The 18303-nt window shown below is 46.4% G+C and overlaps 1 protein-coding gene across 1 annotated transcript in view; it reads right to left on the bottom strand.

Annotated features, from left to right (window-relative positions):
* Nucleotides 1-18303, bottom strand: part of NEK11 (NIMA-related kinase 11) — a 155934-nt gene that overhangs the window by 103081 nt on the left and 34550 nt on the right. Inside the window, exons 3-4 of the mRNA XM_012732067.1 lie at nt 12741-12906; nt 548-666 (exon numbers count right to left, since the gene is read on the bottom strand). Of these exons, the coding sequence (XP_012587521.1) occupies nt 548-666; nt 12741-12906 (285 nt within the window). The remainder of the gene's footprint in view (nt 1-547; nt 667-12740; nt 12907-18303) is intronic.

Here is an 18303-nt window from a genome sequence, read left to right as displayed (position 1 = left end):
GTGAAACATTGGGGTAGGTTACCTTCCTGTTCCCAAATGCTCACACCTCCTGTGCTGTGGGCTGAATGTCCCCTTTAAGGTAAGTTTACTTCTGAAGGAAACATCTTAGACCTACACAAATGAAGTACTAAACACTATAGTAATTACATAAATAGAAATATGAATTTATGATCAGATATTGTTATGGCTAAGAAAGATGTATGCATGATTAACAGTGTTTCAACATTTAAAAATCAATTCTGGGCACCCCTCTGGTGGCACAATGGGTTAAAGCAAAGACTGTGAAACTATCCATAGCCACAGCAGCATAAGTTCGATCCCCAGCCAGGGAACTGACCCACATGGCACAGCAGACCTCTCCTGTGTCTTCCGCTGCTCCTGTCAGCAGTGAACTTCAGTTGATTTCTAGAACAACAAAAAATGCTACTCAAGAGAATCTTCTAGAAAAAATTTTCTTCTGGAAAAAACACATTATAACTAGGGCATTTACTGTTTGGACTTTTTCAACCAAAATTCATTTTCAGGCTCCTACTATAAATGAACATACCTTTCATGCATGTAGTCAACTCCCAGCAACAGCTGGATAAACCATTCTATTATTTGACTTTCTGGAAAGGTTTTCCCCGCTTCCTTATATTCCTGAATTTTACAGTCCAGATCTCGGCCCTGAAACAAAATAGCATAACTTTTCATTATGTATGTTATTACGTAAGAATTTAAAACCAAGCTCTCTCACAACAGTTACTATCCAGCAGCCACTGTTTATCACAGGGAAGTGAGGACACACTGCCACCCTGTAACTATCGCAAGAGTCTCTGCTTGGCCAAACTCAAGCCATGCTGTTCTGAGCCCTCTTCTTGTTGTGGCCTCAATCTTGACCTATAAAGATTCAATCACAAACACATTTCTGACAGCTAAAGGTCAGGATGATCCTAGTCTGCCTTACCGTGTCTGCTGAGAAGACTCGAAGCTACCAAGAGAATTTACTGTTTGTTCCGGCCACACCAGAGAGGCCCTAGCTCCAACTCTGTGGTAGGAACCTAACTTTGAGAAGCAACCAGGTAGCAAACCCTCGGCCTGTGGGGAACAACTTCCCATGTTTTATAATTTTTCTACTTCCTCTGACTGAATATACATTCAGATGCCTGGAGAAGAGAATGGGGCACTTACCTGTAGACCCCAAAGTGAAACACCAAAAGGAGAAATAAAATGACCTCTGGGTAGAACCATAAGAAGGTGAAATCCACCAGTTTTTAGTACTAAGCAAGAGACGTGTGTGTTCAACCAACAAGACGATAGAACACCCCAAAATTAAATGAATCAGAAAGCTGGGTCTCAGCTTCCTAGAGTTACTCTCCATATAGTTTTTAGCCTGCATATTTATCTCCATGAAATACTATGTTTTGCATTTAATTTGCTCTTTAATAAATGTCCTGTAGAATATTTTCTTAGGATTTAATGAAAACAGACTATTCACAGAATAAGTCAAAACATGTAAGGCTTTTATAGAACAAAGAAAGATAATTTTTTGTGAGGCAGTCTGATTTTAACTCAGCGATGTGAAGTGTTAATTAATTTCTTTCTCTCAGGCATCTTCCAAGCAAAAATCAAATGTTTTTGATGAAATGTCACACCTTGGTGTAAGAAGTTCTTATGACTGTATCTGTAGGCACATTCTGTTTTTTTAACTTTGTCTTTGAGAAATATTTAATGATGATTTCCATGGCTAACCCAATTTTAATGAAAAGAGTATTGACTTTAACTTGAACCAATATTAATGTTACCCTAAATCTATATTGCTGGCACTAATATTAGTTGTCTCGTAACACCCATGGACTGTCTGTCGCTGAGTTGCTGTGGAGGCAACTTCACTAATATTACCCCTTGAAACAAGCAATAAAAGCCCTGTTGTTAACTTCTAAGGCTTTAAAAATCTGTAATCCAAAATGTACGATTTGATGGATGAACAGTACCTCTTCTTTCCTCTCCCCACATCAGATTGGCTCTGAAATGCCAAGACCTTGAAGAAATGAAGAACAACTCTGACGCAATGTCTAAAATTCATCTTTGATTGTCGTTCAAAAGATTTAAATCTTAAAATGCTCTGATTAAAAAAAAATCTGTGTTTTTTTTCTAAGTCATCAATAGAAACATAATCAGTTGCAAAGATCAAAGAAGAGCATCCTCAGAAGCTAAAATATAATGAAGCTGCAGTGTTCAGAGCTTATACAAACGCCAAGATAAAGCCCAGACTTCAGAGCTAGAAGGAAGTTGAAACATTGTTCTGTCCTGCTTCTTCATTTTAAGTGGAAAAGACATCCTTAGTGATGAATTCACTGGGTTGACTACTTAAAATGCGCTTCCCTCACACTTGAACATAGTTCCATTAAATAAGCTTCTGATATACCCTAACAGAGAAACACTCATCTCAGCAAGCACCAAGACATTTGTTTAAATGCGGATTCCTGGGCCATAGCAACAGAGACCTGACTCGGTCTACCCCGAAAAGGGGCATGGGGGGGGCAGATCAAGAAATCTGTATTCTTAACAAGCCTCCACAGCAACTCTGGGACAGACAGTCCATGGTGTTATGAGACACCTAATACAACTGCATATTCACTCATCAGTGGAAACATTTGCCCCTTAGTTTGAATAACCCCCACAACAAAAGATGTACCTGGGGAAGTCAGGGTTCAATAAGAAATGCTTTAGAGAAGAGGCTTTAGAGAAGCCTCTGACATTTCTATTTTTTTTTTTAAAGATTTATTTATTTGTGCATATAGAACTGGGGTACAGGCCAGAGGCTCAGGGGCGGTGAGAGGCTTCACCAGAGACAGAGTGGGGAACAGAACAGGCAGATCGATGAAGTACACTGCTGAGGGGAGCAGCGGGCGGGTCAGGAGAGGTCTGCCACGCCATGTCCATGTGGTCACCTCCAGAGAAGGTGGGAATCAAACTCATGCGGAAGCGGCTTTAGATTCTCAGGGCTGTGCTTTAACCCGCTGCACCACCAGGGAGGGCCCGCCTCTGACATTTCTTAGAAGATGAACCTAAGGGAAGGGGTTGAGGGAAGGAGATGCCCCTGCCATCCACCATTACACTGTAGAATCTGAACATGTCTTTAGAATTTTGGAAGTTCACTGTAACAGGCAGCCTAACAAATTTCTAAGGCACTTATATCTACTTAATCCAGTTTCTAAATAGTTGTTCAAGAGTGCCATGCTGTGTCACCGGATTTTTGATAATGAATGTCCCTGGGTTTAACTGCTAAATAAAACTTTTTTAGAATAAATGTTCTCCCTGCTGAGGAAAATGTACAAATAAGAAAATGGTAGAGTTTATTTTCATTTTTGAGAAGTGACATGAAATAATGCTTTCATTTCTAGATCACTGAGATGACTTTAAAATAAACCACTGGAAATGGATTGTTTTTATTTTCTCTTTAAACACTTATATGAAGCAATACCCCAAATGCCATAAGTTCTACTGAGTTTATAAATTGCTTTATATTAGTGCATGCGTACACTTCATTGAAATGAAACTAGTTTTGCTTTTCAATTTTTACATTAACGATTTTAAGTAAGAATCACTGGCTTTATTTTTTTTACTTTTTTTTCTGAAAAGTTTAACTATTTCAGAGTTGAAACAAAGAATGTCGATGGAAAAAAAAATGGTATCCATTTGGATATTTAAAATCAGGAAAAGAAGGCCCTCCCTGGTAGCACACAGGTTAAAGCACCACATTGTGAAGCTCTCTGAAGCCACCATAGCACGAGTTTGATCCCCGGCCAGGGAGCTGACCCACATGGCGCGGCAGACCTCTCCTGACCTGCCCACTGTTCCCCTCAGCAGTGTACTTTGTCAGTCTGCCCGTTCCGCTCCCCACTCCGTCTCTGGTGAATGCTCTCACCACCACGCCTCTAGCCTGTACCCCAGTTCTGTAAGCATAAATAAATAAATCTTTTTTTAAAAAATCAGGAAAATAACAGTATGGGCACAAAAATATGAGACCTGCTCAATCTTCCTCAGTGAACAAAGACCTCTAGAACTGGCCCAGAGGAGATTTTGGAAGGAATACTGGCCTGGAACAGAGGTGCCCAGGAAACTGGGGTGTCCCGAGGGGACCCTCCTCTCTGAACATGACACTCATTCTCTCTGTTAGCAGCAACCACAGCAAAGCATATGACTGAGTATGCCCCAGTGTGTGGCATCTGGACCTCCCCCCGCCCATATACCCTCCCCCACCAAGCGATGGTGCTTAGACTGAATGGCTGCCACCTGCCCAGGTACCCAGGTCAGATGCCACCCTCCTGTGGGATGGTATCATGGACGGGAGTCTTTGGAGGGTGATTCACCATAAGAGCTATCCCCTGGTGGGTGGGATTAGTGCCTTTACTTCTTTTTTAATTTCGTATGAATTGTACTGTATTGTATGGAGGTGATGATGGTTTACAACTCTGTAAATGATTTAGGGGTATAACACCTCTTCAAATGTCTGCTAGCACCTATGCTTTACCATCAAAGCACCCATATTGAAGTGTATTCATTCATAATAATGAAATGTTATAGATATATTAGATACGTATGTATTAGACAACAATTAATAATAATGAACATATTCATTAGTAAAGGAGACCCCCCCACGCTCCCTCCCACATGCTATGTGAGGACACAGCAGAAAGACAGCTGCCTGCAAACCAGAATTAGGATTCTCAATAAGCACTGAATATTCTGGCACCTTGGCCTTAGAGTCTTCCACTTTGAGAACTGTAAGAAATACATTGATGTCCTTTACAAGTCACCCAATCTACAGTATTGTGTTAGAGAAGCCTGAAGAGCTAAGATTAAGTGGTCCCTAATCAATGTCAGAGCGACATTGATCCCCGGAGTGGCTCTCATGTGTAAATAACCAATTCTGTATGGTGGTGGCCCCAGTCCAGGACAACAAGCCATGACTTGGAGGAAGGGGGAGGTTTGCTGCTAATAGCAGACCCAGCACATCACGATGAAGTTACAGGACCCTCGGAGAGCTAGCAAGCCTGATGTCATTGCAAGATTCACTTGCAAGAGTCTACTCTTGACATCCACTAGAGTTTCAAAATGATAACATCAACTCACTTGCTTGGTTTATTTAAACAGTTTTGCATAAATGAGAAACATACGAGAAAAGTCCAAATATTCTTTTTAACAGTACAAACATATCCTTGGAAAGCACTTGCCTGCAAGTTGCTATCAAACCCATTAGTGTTTAAGAATTTAAATGTTTCCTCCTTCTGTTGTGAATCCTCATCCTAAATGCTGCAAGCAAAAACTCAGCGGTAAAAAGGAACTTGTTTTCTAGATGGGTGGAGGGCGCAGTGACACCATGAACCATTATCATGACAGTATCTATTCCTGACAGGTTGCTACTGGGAGCAAAGCACTTGTAGTCACTCTTCCAACATCTCATCATTGCCAACCCCTATTAAAACTGAACAAAATGCCAGGAAAAGGGTAGGAAAAATGAAATCACTTGCTTGAGGAAATGGACCATGATTTGAACAGAAGTCAGCGTGACACCAAAGTCCACACACATGTTCTACTGTTTCAAACCCTACCTAGTCTCGTACGGGCAGAAAACGATGAATATCATCACCGTTATATTAAAACACACGTGTGTATGAACTGACAGCATGTGTTTCTGTCTTACAGAAATACAAACAGACAAAGATATGGAAACCAAGTGAGAATAAGCCAAGAAGGGAAGTGACAGTTTTGTGACCTATGCATTGACACAACTGCCGCCATTAAGCTGCCTGGCACACCCAGTACCTCACTAGGATAGGTGTCGGCAGAGTATTTGAGATCTACTCCCTTGGCGAAGTTCAGGTGTAGAGTACAGAACTGTTAACGATGGTCACCAATGTACATCAGACACCAGAACCCATTCATCTACACCTGAAGCGAAGGCTGGCTTGATGGGACATTTATATTTAGCCTAGGGCCACCATTTGAAACACATTTGGTTAATTCATTAACACTGATTGTGAACCATCAATCTCTCCTTCTTCAAGGTAGAGGCATAGAATTACATCTTTGGGAAGGGAGTAGGCAATGGACTAGATGGTTGACACTATTAGCACGTGGGCAGGAGGAGGTTTAAGTGTCAAAAGCCAAAAAGGAGCAGCTTCCCCCATGCCTTGCTCCTGGTCCAGCCCTGGACAGAGTTCAACATTCCAGCCAGGTCCCCTCCCTCCCTGTACCAGGAGCACTCACTTCCTTACGCCTTTCAGTGGAGAAGAAAGACCTTACGTCTGCATACCTATGCTTGCAGTACTTCCTCCTGATAAACTCCCTAACTGATCTTCCCCTCCCACTCACCCCAATTTCCCTTGTCTTAGCTAAGCTAGTCAAGACGGCATCTGAAGCAGAATGGCAAGATACCTCCTTTGCTGGATCCTGGACCAGGAACATTCATCTCCTTACGTGCTGTATCATAGGATATATACAGGTTAATATTGTCTCTTTTTGACTTTTTCTCTATAACACAAAATAAAAATTCTAGCCATGTGACTACCAAAAGTCACTCCCCTTCTCTGGGGTCCTATTCCATCTATTTGTGTATATATACAATTACTTTATATCTATAAAATAGAGGAGGAAATAAGAAGCCACTTCTCCTGGAAAAAGGATGGGGTCATGTAAAGAGGTGACAGAGCCAACTTAGGGGTCCCAACAGCTGAAGCTAGAACAATTTGAGAAACAAAGTCAGTAATCATAGTACATGTTTATAACCCATAGCATAAAATAGATACCCACGGGTCCACACTGAAATAAATAAATGAGTAAAAACAAATATGGAGGAGAAATAATGGTGAGAGAGTTCTTCCTTAAAGGATGTCATACAACCATCCAGGCCAAACAGGTTCATGGTCGCATTTGGGCAGATGGAAAAGAACCTTAGTGCATTTGACAGGCCTTTAATGCCTACCTGGTAGGCAGGTAGGCCAGCAGGCAGGGGGCAGGTGGGCAGAGTCGGAGAGGTGGGGCCCGGGGCAGGGAAGCAGGGGGGCAGGGAGGCGGATAGCAAGTGAGCCCCCCAGCCCCCAGGACCCCCACACTCTCACTCTCTAGCTTCTCCCTGGCTTCACTCCTCTCTCTCCTCAGTCACTCTTCCTCCGGCCAGGAGCCCATTATATAAGCACCTGGCCTGTGCTCTCCACCTCTGGGCCCGGGTGTCCACAATCATAGGTTGCGTGCCCTGTGCTCATGCTTGCAAGGGCCTTTTGCAATAACACGTTGTCACATGTGGACAATGAAACCTGGGAAGAAAACAAGGCCACAGGTAGCAGCCTTAGAGGCTAGTGGCAGTCAGACAAAAATAGAGCCTAACTGAACCCATTTTCCTTTCACGAGAGACCTCCCCCACCGCCACCCCAGCCATTAGTAAAGTATGAAAAGAATACCACTCCTGAGGTAGTCTTGCCAGAATACGGTACCTCAATCTCATCCTAAGAAAATACCAGACAAACCTCACCTGAGGGATCTTCTCCAAAATACTCCTCAAAGCATTCATCCAAGGTGTCAAGGTTATAAAAGAGGCAGGACAAGGAAACAGTCACAGATTAGAGACTAAGGAAATACCACACTTAGATGTGAGGCAAGATTCTGGGGTCGGGTAAAAGGTAAAGTATTAACAAACTCTTCTGACCACTGTACAATGATTCTACGAGTTGTTAACATTAGAGGGTGTATTTAACTACAAACATGCTGCAATGCCAGGTATTAGGTTCCCTAGTCACGCCTCATGCTTTCTTAATGTTGAGCCTTTTGTCATTGATCCCCTTCATTTAGAGAAATGCCTTTGCCCGTCTCCCTGGACCCAGTCACTGCCCTACTTCATGTTCAAATAAAACGCGAATCGCCCATGGTTCCCACAGTTGCGAGTCAGTTCTCTACCCTCAGAGCATGGAGACTAGACCCTGCTCGACACTTTCACCTTCCTCTTAATTATAGCCACCAACGTCAATGGCCCACTTACGCCACCACACAAGTTCATTCTAAATATGGTATCCCATTACCTCTACTGCCCTATGCCACATCTGGAATTTATCTGACACAGAGTTGGTGTCTGTGTGGCCTTCAAGATGAAAAGCCAGGAGAGCTGGGTGAGAGGGTCAGGTGGGGAGCAATTCAGGCCAGGTTGTGGGGGTCTTTATAGAGAAGGTGGCATCTCGGTTGAGTCTGAGAAGATGGGCAGACCCTTGGTGACTACTGCCTGTGTGAATTTTAAACTCATAAGGCATCACTAAATACTCCAGGATGCCCACTGATTCGTACCCATGAGAATGAGAACTGCTGAAGGAAACAGGGAGCTCATGTTGGTTTAGCCAGTAGGTTCTTTCCCATGAGAACGGGCAGAGGGTGAGTTGCACTGGCACCAGAGAGCAGCTCAGGGAGCAGGTGAACAGCTGAACTGAGCATAACCCACATCCACCACCAGACCAGACTTCCTCTGCTCAGATCGAGGCCTCACTTTGCTTGGTGCTTCATAAACACTGACAGAATTTTCCTCGCCAGCTCTATTTCTATACTATTCCCCCTTTCTTGCCCTTCTTACCCTGCACATTAGAAGCACCTGGGGAGCTTTCAAAAATCCCGAGAATTAGGCCAGAACCCTCATCAACTAAATCAGATGTCCTGGAGGGGGGCCTCAGGCATCGGGATTTTTGAAAGTGCTCAGATGATTCTATCGTGCAGTGAGGCACGATATGCAGTATTATACTGATAGAACTGTTGTAGCCGACTTATCATGTCGGACTGGGAATCAGACCAGGCCAACCTTTCCTGCTTTTTGCCCTGATAGCCAGCGGTTCCCTTCCTCCAGAAGCTCTGTGATTTCACTTATTCTCTATGGTGTCGATTAACTGAAGGCCCAGTTCTCTGAGGGAGGCCTTCTCCTCCCCAAATAGAAAACCTCAGGTGGGAACTCATGGTCTTTCAGCAAAATAAGGTAGAACAAAATGCTTTTGACATGTATGACAGGCAGAAGGAGCTAGTGTTTTACCTTTCACCATCAGTGTTTGACAGAAATGAGGTGGCAGGCAGCTTGAAGCGAGTGGGGAACAATTTGTCATCATCACACACACACACAAACTTTCCTAAGCGCTAATTTCTTTGTGGTTCACTACACAGGTCTGTGATGTGATTCAAAAATGAATCAGAGGCCCTCCCTGGTGGCGCAGCAGGTTAAAACACTGCACTGAGATTCTAAAGCCGCTTCCGCATGAGTTCAATCCCCGCCTGTCCCGGAGGCGACCACATGGCGTGGCAGACCTCTCCTGGCCCGCCCGCTGCTCCCCTCAGCAGTGTATATCAGTCCATCTGCCTGTTCTGCTCCCCACTCTGTCTCTGGTAAAGCCTCTCACTGGCCCTGAGTCTCTGGCCTGTACCCCAGTTCTGTATGCACAAATAAATAAATCTTTAAAAAAAAATGAATCAGAAAAATGTCAGCCCCACACACTGAGAGTCTGGGGTGGTTCATATTCTATTCTGTGTTATGTGTGGCCCTCGAGATGAAATGGCAGGAAAGTTGGGTGAGGATGTCGGGTGGAGAGCCGGGAGGTTGTGGGGGTCGTTGTAGAGAAGGTGGCTTCTCGGTTGATGGGCAGGACTGGAAGGTGGGGGACGAGCAGGGAGGGCTGGCCAGGAGATGGGCACAGCCGCCCACAGTGCGGCCGTGGGCATGGACAGGGGCAACAAGTAGCCCCATCTCCTCTGGGCAGAGAATAGGCGGTGCCAACAGCTGAAATGTCCTGCCACTCTGGGAGTTTGGGAAGTGTCCTCCTGCATGGGCTGGGCTGGACCTGACAGGGTTTGAGTCTGCTGTCTGCTCTCACGCTCGTGGTCCGTGAGGTCTGCGGGGCTTGGGTGGTGGTGTGGCCGCTCCCCGAATACATTGATCTTGCAAGTTCCGCGGTAAATCACAGAAGAGGGGCCTGACGAGCTCGACTATTTCAAAGGTAACAGCATTTTCCTAGGACGTGCAACTTTGGCAATTTGCCATGTCCAACACTATTATTCAATAAATAAGGCGCTAAGGCCAAGCTTTTGCAAGTTCTGCAAGATTTGGGTCTGCGGGCGAGAAATCTCTCTGAGATGTTCATGGAGCCATCACACGCGTCATTCTGGAGTCAGAGCCGCAGCCGCCTGGCATCTGGGCCCGGGAAGCCCCACAGCTGTTGCCTGGCCCTGCCAGCGGCGTCGCCATGGCAACACCCCCTCCAGAGCGCGCGCATTCCCTGGAAACCAGCATCATTTTAAAATTAACGCAGATGATCCTAGATTGGATTCTGTGCGAGAAAAAGAAAAATTCCTGTAGAAGTGTCCTTTCTAAGGACGTGGCTGGGAGGAATGGGCTAAATTTGAGTATGGACTATGCTAAGACAGAGGGTGCGCAAACTCCTGTGTGACTTAGACTCACCCGGTGCCAATGTCAAAACACTGGCTGCTGTCCCCACCCCCACCACCCGTGACTCGGTATGGCTGAGGTGGACGCTGGGAATCTGCTTTTCTAACGAGTTCCCAAGCCGCACTGATGCTGCTGTCCGGGTTCACATGGAGAACTGCTGAATCGCACACTGGCAATGCATCAGCGTTAATCCCCTGATCCTGATCACTCTGTGCTGGTCACGTAAGAAAATACCCTTGGCCTTAGGAAATCCTGGCTGTGGCATTTAGGACAAAGGGGCAAATGGTCCAGGAAAGAAAGAAAAGGTGCAATAGGCGGATGGAGGGATGAATGGGGAGATGAGAGGGATGCTCATGCAGATTTGGAAAAAGGTAATCATTGGCGAATCTGAGAGGATAAATGGGAGTCCATTTATGTTGCTCTTGTAACTTTTCTGGGAGCTTAACATCACATTAAAACCGAAAAAAGGGCCCTCCCTGGCGGCACAACAGGTTAAAGCGCAGCACCGTGAAGCCATCGGCAGCCACTGCAGCACCAGTTCAATCCCCAGCAGAGCGGTGACCCTCATGGCGCAGCAGATGGCTCCTGTCTTCCGGCTGCTCCCCTCAGCAGTGTGTTTCAGTCAACTTGCCTGCTCTGCTCCCCACTCTGTCTCTGGTGAATCCTATCACTCCTCTGCACTTCTGGCCTGTACCCCCGTTCTTGTATGCATAAATAAATAAATCTTAAAAAAAAATAAAAACGAACATGGACAAAATGAGTGCAGGAATGGAAAATTCTAGCTTATCATCAAACCTATCCAATACAGAGACCACAAGCCTGCCGCATATGGTTATTTAAGTTTCAACTAATTAAATGAAATTTAACATCCAGCCTTGCAGTCACCCTTCAAGTGCTCCAGAGGCATCTGTGACTAGAGGTTTCTGTACCAGACAACACAAATGGACAAGGCTTGCCTGGCCAGGGAAAGTTCAAGGACAGCGCAGTGGAAAACATTTTCGGACCAGGAAAGCCTGTGGGTGACTCTGAGAAACAAAAGCAGCAGCAGCGGAGGTGGCGGCAACAGACAGGAGCAGCAGGAAGCCGCTGTCCCCCCAGTTAGATTCAGGGGACGGGACAGAAGGAAGGAAAATCACTCATGGCCGCAGAAGGTCACCGCGCGGCCGCGTGTGTGAGAGCCTGTGGTTTTACGAGCGCAGCGCGATGCCCCGCTGCCCAGCTCACGGTCGCACTGACTTCCTTCGCCAGTCCTGGGTGAGGAGAAGCAGGCATCTTGTTCTTTTTCTGGGTCCCTTCACGCTTTTCCAAGCAGAGGAGGTCCAACCTCTGGATGGGGAAGCATCTAGCACGAATGACCTGGGGAGGCTGACCTGAAGGTTTTCCGAAATTTTAGCCGGGCAGCTGGTTTCCCCGCGAGTGATACGCCAGCTCGCGGGAAAGAGGGCGGGGGTGCTTCCCGTCGTCACGCAAACTCCTTCCCACCGCGGCTCGGGCTTGGCGTCCCTCTTCTGCTTCTCCCATGCATGACACCCTCTGCTGGTCCAGAATGACCTGGACCAGCAGCCTGGTCCAAACAGGCCTACCTCCACCTTCCACGCGAGCGCCTCTTCTTCCTCCCCGCAGCATCCAGGTGAAGCGCTGAGTAATTTCACTCTGAGGTGTGGATAGCACCGGAGTCTCCCAAGGTGCACTTGGGTAAGAATGTTCTGAGGATTTTTTGAGTCAGACCCAAACCCCGTGACATGCCTCTCCCCAGCGCCTCAGAATCAGCTGCAGCTTGTTGATTTCCCTGCTGCTGCCTCCCGAGGCCTGCACTCAGCAAAATGCATGGGTTTTACTTGGACAGAGCGTGGGTGGCCGGGAACATTGCAAACACCTGACGCCAAAAATCACAAACTGATAAAGGTGAAGGAGAAAACGAGCCACAGCACCAGAACCAGAACCCAGGGGCGTTCCCTCTGCCCAGGCCTCCGTGTGGGCTTAAATGTCCACCTAAGCACAGGGCCATTGTGGGAGAGCTGGGAGACGCCTTCGCAAAGGTGGATGCTTTTTTTGCCAGTTCCTCCCTATAAAACATGTTCCTTCTGAGTTTGCCAAAGGGGAGGAAACCTTTATGAGCGACAACTTGTGAGTTACTTGGAGGCGTTCATTCTTAGCTGCAAGACAGTGAGTCCAGCCATTAAAGTTCCGATTGTGGTTTGATAGTGGAAATTTTGAGATCTGTCTTTCCAGAAAGCTTCCTAGGGAGAAACAGCATTTTAAGATTCCCGATCGATAAGGAGAGGCTCACCTCACAGTACTCGGTGATTATGCAGAAGTTATCTTGCTCCACAAAGCTGGCGTGGAACTTGACGATGGCGGGGTGGTCCAGCCTGGAAAGGAGTTGAGCCTCCCGACTCGCCTGCACCGTCTCGTTTGGATTGAGTTCTCCAATACAGATTTCCTTTAGGACCTTTCTGCAGCCAGAGGGGGAGGGGTGATTAAATACAGTCATCTAGCACTGGAAAACACAAACGAATAGAGACAGACAAGGGCGCAGCATCACGGAGTCAATGCCCAGGCTGTGACCTCACGTCTCCCCATGATCCCGCCTGCCTCCCCCCCCGTCCTGCTCTGTGACACAGTCCGAGGCCACTGACTGCACCTGTGAATGGACAGTCTTAGTCACACAGGGCAGAGGTGGGGTTGCCTGGCGCCTCGGTGCTGGGGTGCTCTTCCTGTGTCTCCAGAGTCTCGTTCCTTTCTCTCCTGGTGTGTCTCGTTCTGCCTGTTTGTTTGCCCTCTGAGCTGCTTCCGTCTGCCTTTCTGTTTCTGTCCTGGTGTCTTTCCTACAGCTCTGTGTCTCTGCCGGCACTTATGTTTGCAAATATGATATAATATGATATATATAAAATATAAAAAAATCTCCTGTTCAGTATCCCTATCTGCCTCTTTCCATCTTTGACTCTCTTTGCTTTATATTCTCTCTCATCTCTAAAATGTTCCAAATTACCAATTTAATATCCATAGGAGTAATATCTCTTTTTTAAAAAAGACTTATTTATTTGTGCATACAGAACAGGGGCGGTGAGAGGATTCACCAGAGACAGAGTGGGGAGCAGAACAGGCAGCTCAACGAAGTCCACTGCTGAGGGGAGCAGCAAGCGGGTCAGCCTCTCGGTCTGCCGCGCCATGTGGGTCAGCTCCCGGGCAGGCGGGGATCGAACTCCTGCTGAAGTGACTTTAGCTTCTTAGTGCTGTGGTTTAGCCCGCTGCGCCACTAGGGAGGGCCCAGAATAACGTCTATTTTAAAACTACCCTTGGCACAGCATACTTTCATGCTAAATTGTTTAGAAGAAGAAAAAACATCGAAACTATTAACAGATAGTGAGGATCTCAGTGGACAAAAGCTCTTTGAAATTCCAAATCATAAATTTAAAAATGATGATAAGGCAATGAGGAGTGGACCCAAACACCTTTCTGCCCTTCTCAGAAAAAACAGAGTCCGATGAACCAAGCAATTATGCGGCGCAGTGCAAGCGAGGCTGCCAGGAAAAGCACTGGAGGGCTGCGTCATGTGTGCAGCCAGATTCCGCTGACTACAAGTGAGCTTCGCTGTTCATTAAGGCATGCGGCCCCCGACCCAGAGTAGACAGTACTTCAGGAGCATGTTCCTTGAGATTTACTCCCTGTGTGTATTAATGAACATGAATTTATAGTAAAAACTGTCCCTCACAGCCCGTTAGCCGGCGCACAGATTAAGCAGGTTCCTCGAGTCCTTTCTTACAGATACTGCCCGTTAGCCCTGCCACGGGCACGTCCATGAACTTCCCCCTCCAGCTGAGACGTGTCACCCAAGTCGCTGTGTTCTCTCAACTTGTTTAGGCCAGTGTTGTGTGCTCACTCCTGTAAATCCGTGACTTAAATGTGACCAACTGAAGAGGGATGAGAGTACAAGATTGTTGCTAGGAAAACCAATGCAGAGGCCACCAAAAACTTGATAGTGACAAGTCGCAAAAAACAATGTAATTGACAAAAATTCTAAAATGTTGGCTTACAATGTAGAGTTCTCATCTTCTAAGTATAGAGTGCATTGAAATCAGATTCCCATTCCACCTTAAAGGAAGTAAAATTCACTGTCTTGGGGGGGGGGTAGCATATGCAAAAAAGATGAAGGACTCTGATCAGAGGGCACTACCAGCTGGCTGAGAGAAGATGTTTTCACTAAATGGAAGTGTTTTTGTTCTTTCTTTCATTTAACATTTTTTCCCCTCTGTTTTAACCAAGTACCAACTGAAACATACTAGCTAGGAGGGCCAAAAAAAGCTCATTGTGCTATATACACTTTTTATTCATTCAGCCAAACCTTTCTTCCTAGTTGTTTCACTGTAAAAGAAGAACTTCCTCAGATACTACCCGAGATCGAACTTGTTTCTTCCTTCAGATTAAGGTCTAGAAGTTTCAATATTGCAATGGCACCATAATGTATGTATACAGTTTCACCTACCCCATTTCTCAGTGGTGAAAACTTCACACAAAAATTCTGAGTTAGGCCATCTGTCCTAGAAGCTGAGATTTTAAATAGGAAAACAGAAAAAAAAATCCTTATCGTACTCTGATTGACATTTGGCTTTTTTCTCTGACCAATAAAAGCTTTCATTCCCCCCCAAATCCCATGAGGAAAAACTTTCACTCGACTGTTTGAGGAGAAACTTTCTGACCTCAGCAAAAGTCGGTGAGCCTGCAGGCTGGCTCATTTCGCAAATGTTCTGTTCTCTTTCTTTCTAGAATCAATAATGAAGTGACAAACTTTGGTGAATGGAAATTTGGGGATAATTACAGCTAACTTCATTCCCTTGAAATGGGATCACCCTTCCTGCAAAAGGGAATGTGATATTTTTTTAAAGATTTGTTTTATTTATCTATGCATACAAGAACTGCGGTGCAGGCCAGAGGTGGAGGGGCGGTGAGAGGGTTCACCAGAGACAGAATGGGGAGCAGAACACGCAAATGTACTGATATACACTGCTGAGGGGAGCAGTGGGTGACACCGAAGAAGTCTGCTGCGCCATGTGGGTCAGCTCCCTGGCCAGGGATCGAACTCATGTTTCAGGGGCTACAGATAGCTTGATAGTGCTAAGACTTAACTCCTGCACCTCCATGGAGGTCCCAGTGATATTTCTGAGATGTTAACCAGTGGTGGTTCCCCCAGATTCCCTAGTCTGTTCACTTTTCTCCATGCCCAAGCAACATCTATTCCTTCAGAGAAAAGATGACGTCATGAATTGCAGAGAATGAGCCAGATCCCTGGCTTTCCAAAGGAGACACCCAGCAAGGCCAAAGAGAAAAGAGCTGGAGGAATGCTAGACTGGTAGGTGAGCACCCTCCCTGCCCCTAGCAGAGGAGACCCTCGGCCCAGAGGAAGTGGGGGGGGGGCGTGGGTGGAGCAAAAGAAAACCTGCTGAGCCCTGGAAAATTATAGATGTCCCTCGGCCAGATCCAGAGAGGGGCAGAGGAACAGAACCCCAAGATGGGCAGGAGAGCTGAGAACAGAATCTTTCCAAAGTCTGGCATAGAAAAATAGCAGGGCCCTCCCATTTTCTTGTGTCTAGTAAGTGGTAGCCAAGGAAAGTGCTCTAGGGGCCAGTAAGCAGAGGTAGACGGGACCCCGGGAGTCCTCTGAACCCCACGAGGTGGGCTGAATCCCAAGTGGCCACTGCATCTTAGGGAGGGCCAGTGGGCTGCAGGAGCCAGGAAACTTAGTCTAGAGAAACCCCCAACCCCACAGTCAGCCATCAGCCTCCCCCACTGCCTGGGCAGTAGCCCTGTGTGTCTTCAGTGCAGTCGGCCTGAAAGTGTGCCCTGTGTCCACTGGGGAAGACGGATATTACACAGATACATGCACAAGAATGTGTGCACTTGTGTTATTAAAATCTCCCAATCAAGATAAATGCAACGAAATTGGGGTAAATGAGTTCTGAGGAGCCGCCTGGTTAAGACGCCTGGACTCTAATGTGATGAGCCCCCACCACCACCTAGGGCACAGCAGCTGAGACAGATTTTATTTAGCCTCCCTTGGAGGAGACTAGTTTTTGTTTGTTTTGTTTGTTGCTTGTTATTTGGATTCAGCATTCACGTGCTTAACAAAGATTAATGGTTACACCCCCTAAGGGCTTTTAAGATAGTCTTCATTGGCCTAGCGAGGCAGCAATTATTTTCACTAATCCTCCTTTCTTAAATGGCGAACTCCCCACTTTTTGTAATTGACAAGGAAATACAGTTTCATTATAGAAAATTTTGAATAATAATAATAATAATAATAATAAAAACAGAGGGAACTCATTATCCATGACCCACTGGAGATGATCAGCATTCACATTTTTTTTTTTAAAGATTTATTTATTTTTGCATACAGAACTGGAGTACAGGCCAGAGGCTCAGGGGCGGTGAGAGGCTTCACCAGAGACAGAGTGGGGAGCAGAACAGGCAGATTGACGAAGTACACTGCTGAGGGGAGCAGCGGACTGTCAGGAGAGGTCTGCCGCGCCATGTGGTCACCTCCAGGGCAGGCGGGGATCGAACTCAAGCAGAAGTGACTTTAGCTTCATAGTGTGTGCTTTAACCTGCTGCGCCACCAGGGAGGGCCCTCTATCTCTTTTTCAACAGGCAAAGCCAAAGAGTTCACACAGTTTGCCTGCTGCTCTGTTCACGAGGCATCATCACAGCATTCAGTGGTCACTCGGGGCTGCCCAGCGTCTGTAGGCAGCTACCCGACACCGCAGTAGGCCCTGGTCTATCCTGGGTGATGAAAACAAATATCTAGATTCCCTACTCCCCTTGAGTTGGGGTGCAGTGTATGACCTAAATCCTGCCGTCAGTAGCACCCACCCAAGACTGTGCCTTGGGGGTGAGCTGTGTGTCGGCACCGGGTGGGCATCAGACTCCCGCTTGCTAATACCAGTGGCATAAGAAATAGCGGCCTGGGTCCGTGGGTGCAGGCAACTGAGGGGCATCGTCTGGTTGCCCTTGCAAGAGACTCAGCCTTCAGCTGCTCCCTGGCCCTGAAGCTGCTGCTGGGTGCTAGCCGGGTTCTGGAATAAAGCTTTCTGCTTTAACTGAGGTGCCACGCTGGCTGGTTCTGGAAGCCTGGCCCCATGCAATTATTCAGCACACAGCACAAATCACAGCCAACACTTTGGGGTATGGAAGCTGAACCTCCAAAAGTTTGACTCAAGTAGGTTAATGTTTATTGATTGATTTGAATCGCACAATTTCAGACCTTCTAAGGGACCCAAGGCCACAGTATTTCTCCATTTGGGGGTAGAAATAGCATGAGAGCAAGAAAAACCCTTCAAAAATTATTTCCTCTCTTTAATATGACAAAAAAAACTTTAAAATGTAAAGGATGTGAAAAATCCAATGGACAGAGAGTAGTATTTTTTGCACGAGATGGCGTATTGATAAAAAAAGATTGTCAAGTGGGGGCTTTGGGAACTAAATGTGCCGAGGAATAGCACAGCAGCGCCTGGCGAGCTCCACAGACGGGGGCTTCATTCCAGTGCCTTCTCTCAGCAATTCTAAAACATGCTTTTAATGTCTGTAGCCAGAGAAAAAGGTGACATTATTTTACAGTCACCATCATGCATCCTAACAATGAGCTGCTTTTGTTTTTTGCTGTTGTTGTTGTTTGTTTGTTTGTTTTTGCAATTAAATCCCTGATCCCAGCTTCTGGGGGGCTAGAAATCTCCAACCCATCTGTTCTTCTCCTTCCCACCCTGATGACAGGCAAGCAGCAGGGTGTTGAGACAGAGAAGGGCTTAAGAGACAGTGTGGTGCAGAGTGGGGGGAGGGGGTCCAGGCTACAGAGCCCCAGC

Source organism: Condylura cristata, unplaced genomic scaffold (genome assembly GCF_000260355.1).
Source record: "Condylura cristata isolate star-nosed mole 26May11 unplaced genomic scaffold, ConCri1.0 scaffold00033, whole genome shotgun sequence".
Lineage (NCBI taxonomy): Eukaryota > Metazoa > Chordata > Mammalia > Eulipotyphla > Talpidae > Condylura > Condylura cristata.
This window is presented reverse-complemented; position numbering and strand designations above follow the sequence as displayed.